This window comes from Erpetoichthys calabaricus, chromosome 6 (assembly GCF_900747795.2).
Source record: "Erpetoichthys calabaricus chromosome 6, fErpCal1.3, whole genome shotgun sequence".
Taxonomy (NCBI): domain Eukaryota; kingdom Metazoa; phylum Chordata; class Cladistia; order Polypteriformes; family Polypteridae; genus Erpetoichthys; species Erpetoichthys calabaricus.
The window spans coordinates 31,882,176-31,904,448 of record NC_041399.2 but is presented as its reverse complement, the minus strand read 5'-3'; the positions used below and the strand labels follow the sequence as shown (position 1 = coordinate 31,904,448).

The following is a 22,273-nucleotide window of genomic DNA, read 5'->3' as shown; positions in this document are numbered from 1 at the left end:
ACCTAAACCCAAGAGCAAGTTCCACTCATGCTTTCCTGATATTGAAATAAAGACAAATCTGGCATAATTTATTCATGGTTAACAGTGCCTGTCTTCAGGAATAGAACGTTGGTTTGTCTTCACACAATGGTTTTATAATGAATTACCAACAAAACTCTTTCACACTTCTGTTATAACAAGGAAAAGGAATTTCCCCATTTTGGAAAGAACATGCCATGAAAGATCGTGTACCTTTAGCTTCCTCTTAAATGTATAAACTGACGTTTCAGCCTTGACTGGAGTTAAGCCAAAGTAAGGCAGCAAACTCAGTCTGGAGAAAACGTCATCACTGCTACTACTACTCTCACTCAATGTACTTCAGTGAATCATGGTGTAGTGGCTTAGGCACTGGTCTTTTAAACTAAGGGGTTTCCAAAGCAAATTCTGTCTGTACCTCACTGTGTAACCCTTAATATTGCACCTGCAACATATCCTGAACTTGTAAGTGGCCTTAGATAAAGTACTCAGCTGAGAAATAGACTGGATATTCACTGATCAGGGTGCCCAAGAGTGGCAATGTGTTACATATCAATTAGATAGACAGAAAGATAGACCGCACTTAATTTGTCCCCAGAAAATGTGGCTTTTTTACTGAAGCTCAATGAATGAATCAATCAATAAATACATAAACATTAGGACAACAACCACCATTCAAACAAAAGTCCCCTCTCAACCTAAAAAGAGAAAAACTCCAGACTTGTCTAAAGGTGAAAACAGCATCACAGTAAGGCATAATAAAGTTGTACTGCCACAATTATGAAGTAGCCCCTAGTTTTTTTTTTTTTTTTTTTAAAGCAATGATATTTTCTTCCACATCTTCCAAATACTGATGTTAACTCTTCACTACTAATCAAGTATTTCTTCCTAAATGTCATTCCATGTTTATGCATATATGTTATGAAGTCACTATGTAGTCACCTTTCAAATAAAGTGCTACTGAAATTTGTCACATTATTTTAATATCCTCTATGCATGGTTAAGTCATGTCTGAAAAAAGCCACCACTTCAAATGTATCAGTGCACACTACCTCAGTCAAGATAAAATCAATATTGAATCGGGACATCAGTGCTAATACCCAGCCCTACTACCTACATTAAAGAAGCATAGTCGGCTAAGAAAGTAAAAGTATGCTCTGCCCTTTCTTAAATAGTTTCTCTGTGTTACTAGGCCAATCTAGCTTGTCACTGATGCCAACTCCCAAGTACCTCTGTAGCAGCACACTACCTTCACATCCACTTTTTGAATACTAAGCAAGAATTAAGGTTCTTTAAAAGTCAACCAGTTTCTTGGTTTTGCGGATACATTACAGACAATTCAGCAACAAGAAACAAAGTTTTCCACCTTAATCCTATACTGTCTCAAACCCTTGTGAAACACACCCCATTAGTGCAGAATCCTCTGAAGATTTCTGCAACTGACATGACCTTAAGGTGTACAGAAAGGAAACAGGACTGTTCCTTCTGGCGCCCCTGTCAGAAACACAGTTCTTGAGTCTCGCAAACTGATGTCTGCTTGACCGATAGATTAACTTCTGCAAATAAGTAAGAATTTTACTGTACTCTGCACACATGAAAAGGGCACTATGGATAAATAATAATGTGAAGTACTCTCTATAAAGTTGGAAACCACTGCTGTACAACATTAGTACACTTGATGGCACATCTCAAAAAGCTTTTCATATGGCTTTTTGTATTATAGATGGCAGCATAAAATGGTAAACATTCCCGCTTCCTAGCTTAGTCACTACATGGGTGGAGTCCGTCTGTGAATTTATCCCCATGTATCCATGGAGTTTCCTCCTTCAAAATGATGTGTTCTAAGATGCACTGGAGCCTCATTCTTTGCAGTTCACTACTTTACGGTGCAATGTATCGGCACCAAAACCAGAAATCATTAATCAAAAGGGTTGGAAAATGAATAGATGGCTGAATATTTAACATTCAAGTGTCCACACTGGTCACCGAGCAAAGCAGCTTTAAATAAGTAACATAACAAACTTTTAAATTACTTTTTAACTGAAGTCAGCCAAGTATTCCCCCATTACTCTGCGGGGATTTAAGGGGGTTTCCGCAAATGGATGGAAATGACAGGAATAAATTATAAATGAGTACGCTCATTTTATCATCTTCACATAAAGTCAAGGTGACAGACAGTAAGAGTTTCCTTCTTCATCCATCCCCTCTCGTGTATGCTATGCTTAATTGCTCTTCTCCGACCCATAAACGGCAGAAAAGCAGGTCTACTCGCATAACAATGTTTCGGAAACTGTTGTTATCCGATATCAGCAAAGCAACTGTCAAAAGAAGAGGAACCGAGTTAAAGTGTCTTATGGCCGACAAGGGTGAAACACGAATCCGGGCACACACATGCTAAGGAGGTGTCGGCCACAGGCCTGTCGCAGAATTTTCTTTAAAGTTTGTGGATTTCGCTAGTCCCTTTTAACAGGCGATCCTCTGACTGGGAGCTGAGGAAGACCGTGGGACGATCATCACAAAAGGTACCTCTGACAAAGCTGCATTAAGTTTGTTGAAGAGACAGACAGCACCTGTATGTCTCCCCGCACCACTTTGCCGAGTACTTTTCACCAGAGCCGGCTGAACGGGCACATCATCACTTTACCCCGATGTCAGTTCGCACCGCAGATCCCAGCGTATTCAGACTACCGGTGTAGACGCCAAATGTTAACCAAGGACCCGCATCTCACACTTTCTTTCTTTCTTTCCATTCGTTCCACGAACAAAGCGTAAAAGCCAAGTCCCCTCCACAGCTGTTAGGGCCGTTCATCTCTTCTCTGGGCGCGGCTGCGGGAAGTCTGCACCTGTACCGCCGTCCTCTTATCCAACTTACCGGAGTAAGCCCCCCCGGAAGGTGAGAGGCAGTTTGTCGGCTCACAGCCCGTCTCTCTCCGTCCATCTGTCCATTGGACAGTCCACCAATCTACTCGTTCGCTCTTCCGCCTAGCCCCCTCACAGTGCACTCACCCTGCCCACTACTCCTCCGACAAACAGAACACATAACTACAACAAGCGACAGCTGACTATACCCAGACTCGAGCGGCTTCACCTCGGCTACTTACCTGCATCGACGCCATGATGGAACCCCCCTCCCCCCTGCAGTACAGGGCGACAGACGCCGCGGAGTTTTACGTCACGCGGTCACGTGGCTCTAGCGTCGTGTTCATAACACAAGGACATCAGAGGGACTCAGGAAGGCGACTTTAGAAGTAGTGGCGGGGGATGACAGCCACCTGCGAGGCTGCTCGAACCTGACCTCAAGTTCAAAAGTGCGTAAATTATGACGCATCACGGCTACCGGCAACACGAACTCAATGGAGCCGGGGTCCGCCGTGCAGTATGTGACGCGTGAGCTTCATTTTATGCTTGATTGCGCAAGCTGGCCCATGTTACAGGAACCAACTGTCGACACATTACCGTCTTAAGGTGGGAGTGGTGCAGTTAAAGTTAGGGAGGATTTGGGATCCTTACAAGACACGCGAGGGGAGATTTTAACCTTGAATGGGAGGTGTTATGCAAATATAACGTACAAAGGCGGTGTTAGGCATATTATAGACATCGTTGTGAACCGTGTTGGGGAGGAGTTATGCAAATTCATCAGGCTTTCCTTTAAAGGCCAAATTTAACTCTTCTAACATGCAGGGTCATTCTAACGCCAGGGCTTCTGCCTGAATCACCAGTTATATTACTAACTTATATAAAGGGTAATACAGTACTGATAAACTTAAACCACCGCCCCATTTAATAGAAAGATTATTTGTCCCAATCAGGCAATTTAGCTTTTCTCTTTCTTTCTTTCTGTCCTTCTTTCTTATGTCTACAGGTGCTGGTCATAAAATTAGAATATCATGACAAAGTTGATTTATTTCAGTAATTCCATTCAAAAAGTGAAACTTGTATATTAGATTCATTCATTACACACAGACTGATGTATTTCAAATGTTTATTTCTTTTAATGTTGATGACTATAACTGACAACTAATGAAAGTCCCAAATTCAGTATCTCGGAAAATTAGAATATCAATTAAGACCAATGCAAAAAAGGATTTTTAGAAATGTTGGCCAACTGAAAGGTATGAACATGAAAAGTATGAGCATGTACAGCACTCAATATTTAGTTGGGGCTCCTTTGGCCTGGATTACTGCAGCAATGCGGCGTGGCATGGAGTCGATCAGTCTGTGGCACTGCTCAGGTGTTATGAGAGTCCATGTTGCTCTGATAGTGGCCTTCAGCTCTTCTGAATTGTTGGGTCTGGCGTATTGCATCTTCCTCTTCACAATACCCCATAGATTTTCTATGGGGTTAATGTCAGGCGAGTTTGCTGGCCAATCAAGAACAGGGATACCATGGTCCTTAAACCAGGTATTGGTAGCTTTGGCACTGTGTGCAGGTGCCAGATCCTGTTGGAAAATGAAATGTGCATCTCCATAAAGTTCGTCAGCAGCAGGAAGCATGAAGTGCTCTAAAACATCCTGGTAGACGGCTGCGTTGACCTTGGACCTCAGAAAACACAATGGACCAACACCAGCAGATGACATGGCACCCCAAACCATCACTGACTATGGAAACTTTACACTGGACCTCAAGCAACGTCGATTCTGTGCCTCTCCTCTCTTCTTCCAGACTCTGGGACCTTGATTTCCAAAGGAAATGCAAAATTTACTTTCATCAGAGAACATAACTTTGCACCACTCGGCAGCAGTCCAAAGGCGAGACGCTTCTGACGCTGTCTCTTGTTCAAGAGTGGCTTGACACAAGGAATGCGACAGCTGAAACCCATGTCTTGCATACGTCTGTGCGTGGTGGTTCTTGAAGCACTGACTCCAGCTGCAGTCCACTCTTTGTGAATCTCCCCCACATTTTTGAATGGGTTTTGTTTCACAATCCTCTCCAGGGTGCGGTTATCCCTATTGCTTGTACACTTTTTTCTACCACATCTTGTCCTTCCCTTGGACACAGAGCTCTGTGAACAGCCAGCCTCTTTAGCAATGACCTTTTGTGTCTTGCCCTCCTTGTGCAAGGTGTCAATGGTCGTCTTTTGGACAACTGTCAAGTCAGCAGTCTTCCCCATGATTGTGTAGCCTACAGAACTAGACTGAGAGACCATTTAAAGGCTTTTGCAGGTGTTTTGAGTTAATTAACTGATTAAAGTGTGGCACCAGGTGTCTTCAATATTGAACCTTTTCACAATATTCTAATTTTCCGAGATACTGAATTTGGGACTTTCATTAGTTGTCAGTTATAATCATCAACATTAAAAGAAATAAACATTTGATTAAACATCAGTCTGTGTGTAATGAATGAATCTAATATACAAGTTTCACTTTTTGAATGGAATTACTGAAATAAATCAACTTTGTCATGATATTCTAATTTTATGATCAGCACCTGTAAACTCCACTACTTAAGACGTGGTACTTACACAGTTGGCCTCTTTTCACTTTGTTAAGTGTTGATCTTTGACTTCCACACTAACTGTTGGAGTCAACACCGTGCCTCCGTCATCTTCTCCTTCGCATATAATTTACATTTACATCTCAAACTTTTCCCTCATGTAGAAGTTTGGCTTTGTTATACCCACTCATGTGTTTTATTTTCTTATCTTCTTTTATAATTGCCCTTGTTTCTTTTCCTTTTTCTCCTTCCACCAGTGACGTCCGGTGAGGTTCATGGCTGATGAGGTACGAGTCAGATTTACAAATACAGTATATGAACCCAAAAGAGTAGCTTATTCACTATTCAATTGGCAGCATGCACATTGACTACTGTTTATGTTTCACTTCTCATCAGCATTTTTTACACACACATTTGTTTTGCCCTTCTCGGCCACCGTACATAGGTAATGTACATATTTGGCTTAGAAAGAACGATACATTTATAGCGGAGAGAGCACATTTGCTCTGCACCCTCCATGTGTTCTAAATTTGCTGTTGCGATTCCACAATTCATACTTATTCAATTCAAGTGAAAGTATTGGGTGATATACAAAAAAAACAAATTTCAATTTGACCTTAATTGAAATGCTTATTGTTTTTTTAAAGTTTTTTATTCTGATGCTTTAAGCAATTTTAATAGAGACTGTTCAACAAAAGGATAACAAGAAAAACAAAAGAATATATTATTTAAGGACAAAATTTAGTTTTTAAATATTGGATAGTTTTTTTTTCTTAGTGTGGTCCCATTTTTTTATAAAATTGAAAACCGTTTATGGTCTTACCTTTATTTGTAAATAAAGTCCATGCACCTATCCTTCTCCACGAAAATCTCCATCACTTTCTTCTAAAAGTCCCTCCTTATTTTCCTTTAGTTTTAAAAATCTTAATCTTCTATTTTGGCAGTCTGAACAAAAAATAAAAATTAACAGACTGCTGCAGTGTACTTGACTTTCTGATATCGCTAACTTATTGGCTTCAACAAGCACCTGTTGGGCACACATGCGCCCCCTTCGGTGCGGCACGGTACCATCTGCCTCAGCTTGTGCCTTTTCACTGCATTTTTCTGTCCAATCAGCAAGACTAAATATGTCAAACACATTTCATTAAAGATATTTGCCAGACTGTGGAAAGTCAGGGTGTATAATAAACGTGTCTGAAAGCATTATATTGGCGACATACAGAGAGACAACAGCAGGCACGCACCAATTGCAGGCATCAACCCAATGTGTGAGGGAGAGCACAGTCCGAGGTGAGGTGAGGTGAGTCTCATCGCTGCCGCACCCAGTGGCGTAGCTGGTGTTCGTGCCACTCGGGCGGGGCTTCAGTTTACCGCCCTCCAACATATCTGAATATGTTAACCTATTTAAATAGAAAATGAAAATGACGTATGGAGAAAAATGAAGATACGTTTTGCATATATTTATTTATATATAGAGAAACAGCAATATTTTTTCACATATAATTATTTATAAGCATCAACTAGACAAGAATATAGTACAGACGCACTGATAAGCCATGTTCTGATTATTAGTTTAATATAATTACACTGCGAAAACCAGAACCGGTGTAGTGTACAAGCGATAGGTGGGGATGAGCAAGAATGCATTCGGATTGTTAACGAAACGAAATTATACATTGTGAATTAGTTGTTTATCTTCCTAGAAATTATTATCGGTGTAATGTTTCTGTTTATTTTTGTTATTGCCTCATAAATATCAACTGCCGTGTCTGATGCCGTCACAGAAGGACCGTCTGAAAATGATTTTTGAAGCATTCGTGGATGAAAATCAGAGAATTTGACTTTTTTCATTCATGAGTGATATTTTTCCGAACCCTGCTGCTTACATGTGAAGTGTTCTGAGCCTTTTGGCCAATAATGCCGCCCCCAAAAATGTGCCGTCCGGAGTGGACCGCCCCCTCCGCCCACCCTTAGCTACGCCACTGGCCGCACCTCGTGTTTCTCTTCTCTATTTGAACAGGAAATGCGCAAATTCAGCAATTTAGTCTATAAAAATTATCAAAATTATTGGAATCGTACATTAAATAAATATTTAGCACAGACCATTTTTTAATTTTGTTTATTGACCATCTCTTTCACAATGTTTAATATCACTAATTGCTTTATAGATGGGTGACTCCTTTTTATTTTACCAAGCCGTACAACACCACATCTCTCCTTATTTGTTTTCCTTTGTTTTCACCCTTTTTGGAGTCCCTGGAGGTGGTGCTAGAGGGCATACCTTCTGGGGACTCCCTCGTACTGCTGGGAGACTTCAATGCTCACGTGGGCAATGACAGTGAAACCTGGAAGGGCGTGATTAGGAGGAATGGCCCCCCCCCCCCGATCTGAACCTGAGTGGTGTTTTGTTATTGGACTTCTGTGCTCGTCACGGATTGTCCATAACAAACACCATGTTCAAGCACAGGGGTGTTCATATGTGCACCAGGACACCCTAGGCCTCAGTTCGATGATCGACTTTGTGGTTACGTCGTCGGACTTGCGGCCACATGTCTTGGACACTCGGGTGAAGAGAGGGGCACAGCTGTCAACTGATCACCACCTGGTGGTGAGTTGGCTTCGATGGTAGGGGAGGATGCCAGTCAGGCCTGGTAGGCCCAAATGTATTGTGAGGGTCTGCTGGGAACGTCTGGCAGAGTCCCCTGTCAGAAGTAGCTTCAACTCCCACCTCCGGCAGAACTTCGACCACGTCCCGAGGGAGGTGGGGGACATTGAGTCCGAATGGGCCATGTTCCGTGCCTCTATTGTTGAGGCAGCTGACCGGAGCTGTGGCCGTAAGGTGGTCGGTGCCTGTTGTGGCGGCAATCCCCAAACCCGTTGGTGGATACCAGCGGTGAGGGATGCCGTCAAGTTGAAGAAGGAGTCCTACCGGACCCTTTTGTCCTGTGGGACTCTGGAGGCAGCTAATAGGTACCGGCAGGCCAAGTGGAATGCGGCTTCTGTGGTTGCTGAGGCAAAAACTCAGGCATGGGAGGAGTTTGGGGAGGCCATGGAGAACGACTTTCGGACGGCTTTGAGGAGATTCTGGTCCACCGTCCAGTGTCTCAGGAGGGGGAAGCAGTGCAGTGTCAACACTGTATATAGTGGGGATGGTGCACTGCTGACCTCGACTTGGGACGTTGTGGGTCGGTGGGGGAAGTACTTCGAAGACCTCCTCAATCCCACTAATTTGCCTTCCAATGAGGAAGCAGAGCCTGGGGACTCGGAGGTGGGCTCCCCCATCTCTGGGACTGAGGTTACCGAGGTGGTCAAAAAATTTCTTGGTGGCAGGGCCTCGGGGGTGGATGAGATACGCCCGGAGTTCCTCAAGGCTCTGGATGTTGTAGGACCGTCTTGGTTGACACGTCTCTGCAACATCGCATGGACATCGGGGACAGTGCCTCTGGATTGGCAGACCGGGGTGGTGGTCCCCCTCTTTAAGAAGGGGGACCGGAGGGTGTGTTCCAACTACAGAGGGATCACACTCCTCAGCCTCCCTGGAAAAGTCTATTCGGGGGTTCTGGAGAGAAGGGTCCGTCGCATAGTCGAACCTCGGATTCAGGAGGAACAGTGTGGTTTTCGTCCTGGTCGCGCAACAGTGGACCAGCTCTACACCCTTAGCAGAGTCCTGGAGGGTGCATGAGAGTTTGCCCAACCAGTCTACATGTGTTTTGTGGACTTGGAAAAGGCATTTGACCGTGTCCCTCGGGGAATCCTGTGGGGGGTGCTCCGGGAGTATGGGGTACCGGACCCCCGATAAAGGCTGTTTGGTCCCTGTACAACCGGTGTCAGAGCTTGGTCCACATTGCCGGCAATAAGTCGAACCCGTTTCCAGTGAGAGTTGGACTCCGCTAGGGCTGCCCTTTGTCACCGATTCTGTTCATAACTTTTATGGACAGAATTTCTAGGCGCAGCCAGGGTGTTGAGGGGGTCCGGTTTGGTGGACTCAGGATTGGGTCACTGCTTTTTGCAGATGATGTTGTCCTGTTTGCTTCATCAGGCCGTGATCTTCAGCTCTCTCTAGATTGGTTTGCAGCTGAGTGTGAAGCAGCTGGGATGGGAATCAGCACCTCCAAATCCAAGACCATGGTCCTCAGCCAGAAAAGGGTGGAGTGCCCTCTGAGGGTGGGAGGCGAGATCCTGCCCCAAGTGGAGGAGTTCAAGTATCTTGGGGTCTTGTTCATGAGTGAGGGAAGAATGAAGCGTGAAATTGACAGGCAGATCGGTGCGGTGTCCGAAGTGATGCGGGCTCTGCATCGGTCTGTCGTGGTGAAAAAGGAGCTGAGCCGTAAGGCGAAGCTCTCAATTTACCAGTCGATCTACGTTACTACCCTCACCTATGGTCATGAGCTATGGGTAGTGACCAAAAGAACGAGATCGCGAATAGAAATGGCTGAAATGAGTTTCCTCTGCAAGGTGTCTGGGCTCTCCCTTAAAGATAGGGTGAGAAGCTCAGTCATCCGGGAAGGGCTCAAAGTAGAGCCGCTGCTCCTCCGCATTGAGAGGAGTGAGATGAGGTGGCTCGGGCATCTGATCAGGATGCCTCCTGGACACCTCCCTGGTGAGGTGTTCCGGGCACGTCCAACCGGGAGGTGGCCCCAGGGAAGACCTAGGACACGCTAGAGGAACTACGTCTCCCGGCTGGCCTGGGAACGCCTCAGGATTCTCCCGGAAGAGCTAGAAGAAGTGGCCGGGGAGAGGGAAGTCTGGGCATCTCTGTTCAAGCTGCTGCCCCCACGACCCGACCTCAGATAAGCGGAAGAGGATAGATGGATGTTTTCATAGCTCTTTTGCTGTTTCACACATCCAAAATACACATTTTCCTCTTCTGCGCAACCTTCTCTTGGGCATATTTTTTTCTAAATTCTTCTTGTACCATGCCACCCCCATTGGTAGCACCTACCTTAACACCTTGCCACCCTTATCTTTTTCTTTGTTTGTTAGGTCTTTGTGTGTTCTTTGTTTCCATCAGATTCATCACATTTACTACTGGTAGCTCCTTCTCTGTAAATGTGACCAAGTCTCTCCAATTTCCCCCTATCTCTGGACATTCTCTTTCCCATTTGTACATTTTTAATATCTTGCATACTTTCAGTAATATTCTGGTTTCTTTTGCGTGATTGGTTTAATTAACCCTGGTATGTATAATTAGAGTTTTCGCAATACAGTTTCAACAAAATAGGGAAAATCTAGCTATTTTTACAGCAGCTAAACATGGGTGCAGTTTAAGGCATGGCCAGGGGGGCTGCCCCCCCCCCCAACAGATGCAATACGTTACTAAAATAAATCTAAAATAAAGGGTATTTTTACTTACTTTTTAAAAATATAAATATGTTAATAATCAATGAAGCAGACTCAGCATGACGTAGTGGCAGTGCTAGTTCCTCAGAGTAGGTTGCTCCAGTTTCCTACCACAGTCCAAACACATGTAAACATGTGAACTGATGATGCTAAATTGTCCCTTAACTTGTGTGTGTGTGTGTGTGTTCACCCTGTTATGGTCTTTCACCCTGTCCAGGAGTTTTTGCTTGCTGGGATGGCTCCTGAATAAGCAGGTTTAGAGAATGGATGGATCAACAAACAATATAACCCATCTTGCCCAAAGCAGCTCTCTCGCCTTGCACATTGTCTGTCCTTAAAACAGAGAAATAATAATCGTACAATTTCAATTACATATTAGTTTATGGTATCCTTTTTTCAGATTTAGCTTCCGAGAGGTTATTTCAGCTTTTATATTTTGTCTATAGGATTTCCACATCTGATAGTCACTCGTGTAGTGGTGGTGCACGTGTCAGACACTTATACTTGCTTGTACAAACAGAGCTGTAATGGTCTGAGCAAATCTCACATCACACATACACCACTGTGATGAAACATCTAAAAAACAAAAATGTGTTGTTTATCTCCTTGATAAGCCATTAAATAACAGGAAATGCTCCAACTTCCAAATCAACTATGTCACACCCAAATGTTATGCTATTGCATACATTTGGTAACTTGTTAAAATATGAAGGTGCTTATTTTGCCACAGTTAAAATAACATAGACAAAAAAAAGTTTTCTGTCATTTTAATATCATTGTCAGTATTTGTGTCCTTTTTCATAATTCTGAATTTTTAAATATGTTTTTGGAAGTGAGACTTACTTTGTACAGTAAATTTCTATTACAAAAAATTCCATATTTGACATGGGATGTAATGCAAATATGTGGCAGTACAGTTGAGACTGTAAAAAATGCTAATCTCTATATATAATCTTCATTTGGATCTTGATCTTTGTTTGTCCGCGAATGAATTAGAATTAGAAGCACTAGATGGCAGTAGCGAGGCTGCTAAAACATAGGCATTGCATTAAGAATCTCCTCCAGGCTTATACTACTGAAGACTGTAGTACTCCAGTCACACCTCAAAACACAGACATTCAAACTAAACAAATTGTTGTGCTTTAAATTAACTAATCTTTATACAGTAATCCCTCATCTATCGCGGGGGTTACGTTCCAGAGCCCCCCGCGATAGGTGAAAATCCGCGAAGTAGCGACCTATATTTATTTTATTATTTATACATATTTTAAGGCTTTATAAACCCTTCCCACACTCTTATAAACCTTTCTCATTCTCTTGTTAACCTTTCCCACGCTCTTATAAACACTTCCTATGCTCTTAAACACTTTCTACATTCTTAAACACGGCAGACCAACACGCAGCGATCAGACGTCAATGTGTCTGCACTCGCTTTGTGAAGGGGGGCAGCTGAACTCTCAGCAGAGCAGAAATGGACTTTGTGCTGCTTCTGCCAAAATGCCTGCTTGTCGCTCGCGTGTTCGGAAGGAGGAGGAGGAAATTGGTGTGAGGGCTGAACGCACGTTCGCTCAAACCCCCCTCCCCGGAGGCGCAATACGCTCCTGCCACTTCGCATTGTCAAGGGGGTGGGGAGCTGAATGAACGCTAAGGAGAAGTGGACTTTGTGCTGGCTTTGTGCTGCTTGTCGCTCTGCGTGTCAACAATTTAAAAGCCTGTACAATCAGGCTTTTAGGTGTACATCACCCATTTTCCTGTCTCACTGTCTTGTCTTGCGTGAAGTTAAAATGTTTTATAATAGTGAGATGTTACTCATATCCTTAGCCCGACATCCACATATCATATCTGTTAACAAAGTGTGTTTTATAAGTTTACATGTGTTTGAAGCATGTGGGATGGGTATTTTAAGGCTTAAACTATAAAAATGTTTATTTATATGGTCTTTCTATATCGCGGATTTTCTCCTGTTGCTGATGGGTCTGGAACATAACTTCTGCGATAGACGGGCAATCACTTGTATTTAAAAACCCGCGAAGTCGCGAATCCGCGAAAAGTGAACCGCGAAGTAGCGAGGGAATACTGTATATAATCTTCATTTGGATCTTGATCTTTGTTTGTCCGCGAATTCACTGCCTTGTGTGGTGTTCCTGCTGTGTTCAGTAGAGGGCAGTAGTGATGGAGGAGGAGAGGAAGTGAGGGGAGGATCGTTGGATGAGGTTGGAGTGTGGTGATTAAAGAGGATTGAACTAAAGGAGACTCTGTGCTGTTTGTACTGGCTGAATACACAACACCTTGGTTGTTACTTTTTTTTACAAACACTGTCGATAGCACTCTTTGTGTTTAGATCTGGCGTCGACACCGTGCTTTGTGTTTAGATCTGGCGTCGACACCTGCTTCGTTGTCGAGACTGTGGTTTTTTGTGTTTCTATCAACCGTCGTTGACAGCAATTCGTCCAAATCGAATGTCCACCCACTTCTTGGAGTCGGCAGTCAGAGTATATAAGTCGGACACACTTCTGTGATTTTCCATCAGTCGGCGTTTGGAGTTCAAGAAAGAAGCATTGGTTCTTCCTTACTCTTTGGATTGCCACAAAGCAACCTGCGAGATTGGAGAAAGGTTGAGAAGAGATCGTGAGAGGAAACAACAGCGTCATGAAAACAAGACGGACTGTGAACGGAGAGAAGCAGAAATGCTCCTCCACCACCACATAATTACTGTTCGGAGAGTGATTCCGAGTAGGCCATTCCTATCGAATCAATGTCCAAGGATTTTGTTTTGTAATTCTGTTTCCCTTATAAAAAATCATAATGCTGTGCGACGAAGGGCCCAGTTCACGACTGGCAGCTGCGTTTAAACAGGGAGCCCTTCACAGACAACTTTAACACGCGCAACGTATTTGGGTGCACATGGCTAGTATTTTTATGATTCATCTGTCCCCCACCCCACCATGTCAATCTCCAACCATGAAGCTAAATAAATATCTCTCTTTATTATAAAAAAAAATCTTGGCATGAGACGGGACTTTTTTCCTGTCACGAGACATGATCTTTTGAAGAGAGACAGAAAGACACTTTCACATCCCGCGAGACAGTCAAGTCACATCATACTTACAACCTTTGGAAGCAAGTCCCGTGATACACATGCAGAGCAGGTTAGAGATAATGGAAGTAGGAAGATTCGAAAGTCTCAAAAAAATGAGAGTAAAGGTCGCATTAGCGCAAACAGAATGGAAAATATTATTCGGTGAAATAACGGAAGAGAGAAAAGAGATCACAGAATGTTTGAGGATGTCTGGGGGAGAAGAAAGACGAGGCAGTGAGACAAAAGGACAGCTGCTGTACAGGCTTTTAAAAATTTGAAGCGCTGCACGAAATGCAGATCACACAGCACGGCAGCAGCAGCAAGCCAGCAGCTGATCGAGCAAAGAGGAGGTAAAAAAACCAACTGTTATTTGTTTCCCATTGTATCACCATTTAAGAGGGGTTTCGGAGGAGTGAACGTGTCTCCTTGGGGTGCGTTCAGCCCCCCTCTTCACAACGGCGCGTAGCACTGGTGGGGGGAGGGAAGGGGTTGGCGAGCGAAGCGAGCAGGGGGCAAACCCCCTAGTTGTAACAAAAAAAACCCCTCCTCAGATACATGGAATTACTAAAAGGAAATCAAACTTCTAACTTGGCTAAAGGTAAAAAGAGCTGTCACAGTGAGGCATTATGAAGGCGTATTGCCACTGGCATAAAGGAGCCCCAGTAGCGTGTTCTTGACACACATCTGTTGAATCGTACATTACCTGAAGGAACTCAATGCTAGTGAGCCTTAGAGAGGATGTGCAAAGTTGTTCAAAATGGCATTCAGTTTTGTTTTCATTCTCTGCTCCACTACGACTGCCAGAGGGTCAAGAGTGCATCCCATACTGAGCCTGCCTTTTAATTAGCTTGTTAATTTGGTGGGTCTCTCTTGAAGTGATGCCACCAATGCAGCACACAATAGTGTAGAAAATTATACTGGCCATCAGAGTTATAGAACATGTAAAGGATGTCCTAAGAAAAATGAGTCTGTTCTGCCCTTTCCTCTGTAGTTCCTCTGTGTTACAAGAGTCATTAATGTAGACACCTATACATTTGTAGCAGTGCATCACCTGTAAATCCACTCTCTGAATAGTGACCACATGTAGAAGGTCTTTGGTGTTGTCCCCCTGACCCCTATGCTCTGTCTCATCATCCTTATCAATACACTCCATTAGTGCAGAATCATCATAAAATTTATGCAAGTGACATGACATGGTGTTATGTACTGTATAAGGTAAAGAGAAAAGAAGACTGAACTCTTCCTGGTGTTGCTCACATCCATATTGGAGACACAGTCCTTGAGCCTTACAAACTGCACTTTTCCCGACAGATCGTCCAATATCCAGGACAGGATCATCCAACTCCATACCTCTAAGCTTACTAAGTGGGTACTGGATGGAATTGAAGGCACTGGAGTAGTCAAAAAACATTATCCTCCCAGTGCTACCAGCTTTGTCTGGATGGGAATGGAGCAGATGGGTAATTTCATTTTCCATTCCAGTCTTTGTCTGATAAGAAAACCACATTTGGTCCAGTTGTTCTTTTACAATGAGGCTATTAGAAATAAACTCGATGCATTAGGATTAAAAGTCAAGACGGAGGTAAAAAGCTTAGGGGTAACTGTTGACTGTAATCTGAATTTTAAATCACATATTAATCAGATCACTAGGACAGCATTTTTTCACTTAAGAAACATAGCAAAAGTTAGACCTCTTATATCATTGAAAGATGCTGAGAAATTAGTTCACGCGTTTGTTTTCAGTCGGCTAGATTACTGTAACGCACTCCTCTCAGGACTACCCAAAAAAGACATAAATTGTTTGCAACTAGTGCAGAATGCAGCTGCTAGAATCCTAACCAGGAAAAGAAAATCCGAACACATCTCTCCAGTTTTGATGTCACTACACTGGTTACCTGTGTCATTCAGGATTGACTTTAAAATTCTGCTTATGGTTTATAAAGCCTTAAATAATCTCGCCCCATCTTATATATCGGAATGTCTGACATCTTATATTCCAAATCGTAACCTCAGATCCTCAAATGAGTGTCTCCTTAGAATTCCAAGAGTAAAATTTAAAAGAAGTGGTGAGGCGGCCTTCTGCTGTTATGCACCTAAAATCTGGAATAGCCTGCCAGTAGGAATTCGCCAGGCTAATACAGTGGAGCACTTCAAAAAACTGCTGAAAACACTGTGATATATGCCCAGACACCATCAGACCGACACCACATCTTTATCAAGAATACCTTTATTTTTCTTCTCCACACAACACAATTCACAATCCCGCACACCAACACAGTGCCTCTAGCCCCAGTCTCCCTTCTCCTGGGCCTTCTCTCTCCTTGCCCCTGGGCCACCTGCACTCTCTCTCCAGGAGCTTCGTCCTGCTCCTGCCCCTCTTATCCTCACCCGGATGAGCTCCAGCTACCCTACCTGACGTCACGTCCTGGTGTGGCGGAAGCGTCAGGAGAGCACCCGGAAGCACTCCGGGTGACCCTGGAAGGATCGTCCTCCATGGGTATGGCGGAAGTAAATAAGTCCTGGGCTCCATGAGGCTCGGGGTGCCCCCTGTCGGTGACCAGAGGCCCCAACGGTCTTGAGCCTCCCTGCTCTCCTTCCGTGGGCCTTTTCTACTCCAGGGCGGTTGCCCCCTCATGGCCCGGAGGACAAATATGCCACAGTCTCGTCCTTCCAGGCGTCCCGGCCGGGTCTGACCCCCAGCCATATATGACAACACATTATTTTAACATGACCTTCTCATAACTTCACTGTAATTTAATCCTGATACTCTGTATATCCAATTCATTATAATAACTATTCATGGTGGCTCTAAAATCTGTACTAACCCTACTCTCTTCTGTTTCCTTTTCTGTGATGCACCGTGATGTTCCAACAGTGATGAATTAAAAACCAGAAGTCTGCATGACCACCATCATCAAGTCCTGCCGTGAGAACCCTAAATACAAAGAGGACTATTTCATTTATGTTAGGTAGAATGCCCAGAGGGGACTGGGTGGTCTCGTGGCCTGGAACTCCTGCAGATTTTATTTTTTTCTCCAGTCGTCTGGATTTTTTTTTTGTTTTTTCTGTCCCCCCTGGCCATCGGACCTTACTCTTTTTCTATGTTAACTAATGTTGTCTTATTTTAATTTCTCATTTTGTCTTTTATTTTTATTTTCTTTTCTTCATTATGTAAAGCACTTTAAGCTACTTTTTTGTATGAAAATGTGCTATATAAATAAATGTTGTTTTTGTTATGGGGTCCAGGACCTGCAGCTCAGAGATCCTCAAGATGTGGGGCACAAGGGTCACTAGTTTGTAGTCATTAGATGAAGACGTTCCTGTCTTCTTTATAACTGGAACAATACAGGATGTTTTCCATAGCAGCAGCACTTCCCTCAGAAAACCTTCCAGCTTTAAAACCTGCATTACTAACTTTATAGTCAACAAATAAGCTCCTGTTATACGAGGAAGCGAAAACAACCTGGAGTATCGCCTGTTTCACTCCAACCACTGCGTATAGCACCTTTCAAAGAGCTTTGCAAATATTTAAAAGAGGAATGGGAGCACAGAAAACAGTAATTGAATAACACTAGATGTAAAGTAGTAGCAATGCATTAAATTCAAAAGAAAAAGGTAAATTTGTGAAAGAAAATATCAGATTTAGCAGAAGAAAAGCATAAACAGGAATACAATAAAAGGTGCTAGAAGGCAAACAAAAAACAGTATCACAGTTTGGTCGTGCATGAGAGAAAAGGTAGAAATGTCAATGCCAACTAAATGCCTTCCTGAACAGATGTCGTCAACAAGCTAAATGCCTTCCATAACAGATGTCTTAAAACAAAGAAACCCTCCTTTGCAATAGCCGTTGAATATCAAGTGTGAGCTTTAATCTCATACTTAAGAATATTCCACTAGTTCAAAATGAAGTCATACTTTTTTGTTATATTGCAGTGTGATCACCTGCCAAAAGACTCTTAAAGTTTTGATGCCTGAGAAAGACTGGCATAATTGTCACTTTTTGCCACTCTGACCTGGTATTCAGGAAAAGTGAGGGTAATAAAATATTATTTAAGATAGTGAACCACCTCATCAGAGAAGGTCATTGTCTGGTAATAAATCCAGCCGAAGCAGAAAGATAAGAAAATAAGAAGCAATGTTTAACTCGACTGGAGGAATAAACCTGTTATTTTTTTACAAGGTGCCAAGGCAACAATCATGTTATCAGCATTTCATCAATAAAAAAGGACAAAAATACATTTACGCTGTTATTCATTTGTCAAAAAAATTGTCCATGTTACTTCTCCAGTCCATCCATCTATTATCAAACCCACTTAAGTTCAGGATTGAGTCCAAGTTTATTGTCGTGTGTATGTAGCACATAGTGTATTTATATACTTACATGTCTCTTCAGGGCAGTGACAATTAATACAGTACCCACAAAGACACACACATACACAGATAAACGGCATGGACAAAACACATTCCAACAGGACCCTTACAGCTCATTGAAAAAGTGCGGTCTGCCCCTGAAAAGTAATAAAATGAAAAGTAATTGTCCCCTGTACACCCGCATGTCTTTGACATGTCATCAAGTCAAGCAAAGCAAGTGTGAAAGAGATCAAGTATTGCTTATTCTACAAAGATATTCTAAAATGGCCTGGACATGTTTGTTGGTGACCCTAGAGAAGATTATAAATAATTGGATTAAAGTGATTTTTTGAACTAGCTGTTTTTTTTTTTTTAATTAGTATCACACGTCTCCAATTGTGTAGTCAGTCATTCAACCTATTTAAATGTTTGATATCATCGTGTGTCCCAAACTGAACACGGACTAGAGAAAGCACAGAAGTTCAAGTTCAAGTTCATGAAATTCTTTCTTTGCTGTCCACACCAAATGACAAAACCAACGTAAAAAGATAAAGATAATAGATAATAAGTAGCAGATAGATAATAAGAAACAGAGGCAGCATAAAGTATAAAAACAGAATAGAAATATAAAGTGTACTGTGCAGGTAGGTGTGTGACGGACAAGTCAAATAGAGTTACAGTTGTGTGAGGTAGATAGAATGAGGTGAACCACGATTGTAAACTCCAGTCAGTTATTTAGGAGTCTAATGGCCTTGGGAAAGAAAGAGTTCTTTAGCCTGGAAGTCCTGCATTTCATATGTCTATACCTCCTGCCTGAGGGTAGAAGTGTGAACAGTTCGTGTTGGGGGTGGGTGGGGTCCCTGAGGATCGAGGCAGTTCTCCTGTGGACTCTGCAGTTGTAGATGCTCTGCAGAGAGGGCAGTGGGGTCCTGGTGATCTTCTGAGTAGTCTTTACCACTCTCTGCAGGCATTTGTGGTCCATAGCAGTAGAGTTGCCGTACCACACGGTGATGCAGCTGGTCAAGATGCTCTCAACAATGCAGCTGTAAAAGTTGCACAGGATCTTAGTTGACATACCAAACTTCCTCAGCCTCCTCAGAAAGTACAGCCACTGTTGAGCCCTCTTGACCAGCTGTGTGGTGTTAAGTGTCCAAATGAGGTCCTCACTGATGTAGACGCCCAGGTATTTAATGCTGTTCACCCTCTCCACTTCAAGCCCTTGGATGAACAGTGGCCGGTGAGGTCTCCTCTCCTTCCTCATGTCCACTATCATCTCCTTTATCTTGTCTGTGTTGAGGGTGATGTTGTTGTCCTTATACCATGACACCAGACTGTCCACCTCCCTCCTGTAGGCCATCTCATCCCCACCAGTAATGCATCCTATCAATGCGGTGTCGTCTGCAAACTTTAGGATGATGTTATCTTTGTGGGAGGCGACACAGTCGTGGGTGAACAAGGTGTAGAGGATGGGGCTGAGGACGCATCCCTGTGGGGTGCCTGTGTTTGTGATAATGGTGGCTGAAATCCTATTACCAATCCTAACAGACTGGGGCCTGGCAGTCAGAAAGTCTAGGAACCAGTCACAGAGGGTGGGGTGCAGGCCAAGTGCAGATAGTTTACGGGTGAGTTTATGGGGGATAACCGTGTCAAAGGCGGAGCTGTAGTCAACAAAGAGCATCCTGATGTAGGAGTCTTTGTTCTCCAGTGTTGTCTAAGAAGATCAGAAAGAAAATTATGGACAATCATGTTAAAAGCAAAGGCTATAAGACCTTCTCCAAGTAGCTTAATGTTCCTGTGACAACAGCTGCAAATATTATTAAGACGTTTAAGGTCCATGGGACTGTAGCCAACATCCCTGGACGTGGCCTGAAATAGAAAATTAACCCCAGAATGGGCAGAAAGATTGTGAGAATGGCAGACGAAAAAGCCAAGGGCAACTTCCATAGAGATACAAGCTGAACTCCAAAGTCAAGGCCCATCAGAGTCTATAATAAAAGGAAACCCAGGAGAACTCCACTATTAAAACAAAAACATAAAAAAGCCAGACTAGAATTTGCTAAGATGCAAATTGGGAAGCCACAATGCTTCTGGGAGAATGTCCTTTGGACAGATGACACAAAACTGGAGCTTTATGGCAAGTCACATCAGCTCTATGTCCACAGTTGAAAACAATGAAACCTTTGAAGAAAACAACACCATACCTATTGCGACACATGGAGGAGGCCTGGTTATGTTTTGGGGCTGCTTTGCTGCATCAGACATGGGGTGCCTTGAGTCTGTGCAGGCAACAATGAAATCTCAAGACTATCAAAAGACGTTCTGCAGTGAAACGTACTGCCCAGTGTCAAAAAGCTCTGTCTCAGTCACGGGTCATGGATTCTCCAACAGGATAATGAGACAAAACACACAGTTAAAAGCATCCAAGAATGGCTGAGAACAAAACATTGGTCTGTTCTGAAGCGGCCCTCTATGAGCCCTGATCTGAATCCTATCAAACATCTACGGAAGAACTGAAACATGAAAATCAAAGCTGACACAGCTAGAGCAGGAAGAGTGGGCCAAACTACCTGTGGACAAGAGCTGAAGTCTCATTGAGAACTCCAGGAATCGCTTATGTGCAGTGATGGTTGTGCAACAAGAAATTAGTTTACGGGTCCCGTCCTTTTTATTCATGCCATTTTCATTTCTGTTATTATTCAGTATTTTGTTATTATATAAGTATTTTGTTGAATCACAACTATATGGTAAAGTGTGATTTTTCTTAAATGCGGAATAAACAATGCTAATTACTTTTGCCAGTTTCAGTTTTTTTCAGAGACAATTGAGGATTTTTCTTACGTAATTCATGGAGGGGTACCAACACATTTGTGCACTTCTAGTGACCTATAATAATAAGACCTAAATCCCAGATACAGCTGCACCGACACAGTTCCAGGTTCAAATGACCTTTTATTTTTATGAAATATCTTATACAGGCTTCTTCTTTTTTCACAGTCCAAAATTGCAATACAGTTTGTCTCTTCTCGTCCACTCCTCCCGTGTGAACTTCACCCAACTCTGACTCCCTTGAAGAAGGTGGAGCAGCTACTTTTCAACTTTAATTGGGGATAATTTCACTACAACAAGATTGGCATTTAGACGCCCTTCTAGATCAGGTGGAACTTCTCTAGGACAGGAGAGGGTTCTCCTGGCAGCACCCAAGTAATTCAACAGAGCCCCCATCAGGACTATAGCTCCCGTGCTGCCCTGCAGGTATACAAATGGGAGCACCACCAGAGGGATGCTGCCACCCAGCATATTATTTATATCAATTACAGTGATCCCCTGCTATATCGCGGTTCAGCTATCGTGCCCCCGCTACATCACGGATTTATTAATACTATTATTATTACTAGGGGGCTCCGCCCCCTGCTCGCTTCGCTCACCCACCCCCGGGTTTGGTTTACCAGATAAACAATTTAAAGAGATTGTTATTTTCAAGGGAATTGTTACACATGCATTATTTTCATTTTTACTTTAAAACTTTTGTAAAAACAATATTTGTCCTTTATTTCCTGCCCCAGGCTTAGTTAAATCTCTTTCTCGCGGCACTTCTAACGCTGCTCGCGTTGTGAAGGGGGGGTCTGAACACACACTAAAGAGATGCCATCGGTTCAGCTGGTGTCTTGCTGCTGCTGCTGGCCAGCTGTGTGTTGTGCTTATTGCGCTTTGCGTCAATCACTTAAAAGCCTGTACAGCAGCTGTCCTTTTGCCACTTCGCGTCTCTGTCGCTCGTTTTGTGAAGGGGGGGAGCTGAACGCACGCTAAGCAGAAGTGGACAGATCAGCTACTGGCTTTGTGCTGCTTCTGCCAAGATGCCTGTTCTGCTTATCACTCTGCGCGTTCTGAAGAAGAAGGAGGAGGAGTGGGGAGGAGTGGGGTGGGTGTGAGGGCTGAACACATGCTAAGGAGAAGTGCTCGGATCATCTGCTGAGTTTCTGCAGCTGCTGCTGGCAAGCTGCATGTTCTGCTTGTCGTTGTTTTAGGAGCTGGGAGCACCTGAAGTTTGTCTACCA

General features: G+C 43.3%; 1 protein-coding gene across 1 annotated transcript in view; it reads right to left on the bottom strand.

Moving 5' to 3' along the window:
* LOC114653254 (ubiquitin-conjugating enzyme E2 W) overlaps window positions 1-3,416 on the bottom strand; it is an 82,094-nt gene extending 78,678 nt beyond the window's left edge. The window contains exon 1 of the mRNA XM_028803454.2: window positions 3,117-3,416. Within this exon, the coding sequence (XP_028659287.1) occupies window positions 3,117-3,131 (15 nt within the window). The 5' untranslated portion in view covers window positions 3,132-3,416. The remainder of the gene's footprint in view (window positions 1-3,116) is intronic.
* Between the last annotated feature and the right edge of the window lie 18,857 nt (window positions 3,417-22,273).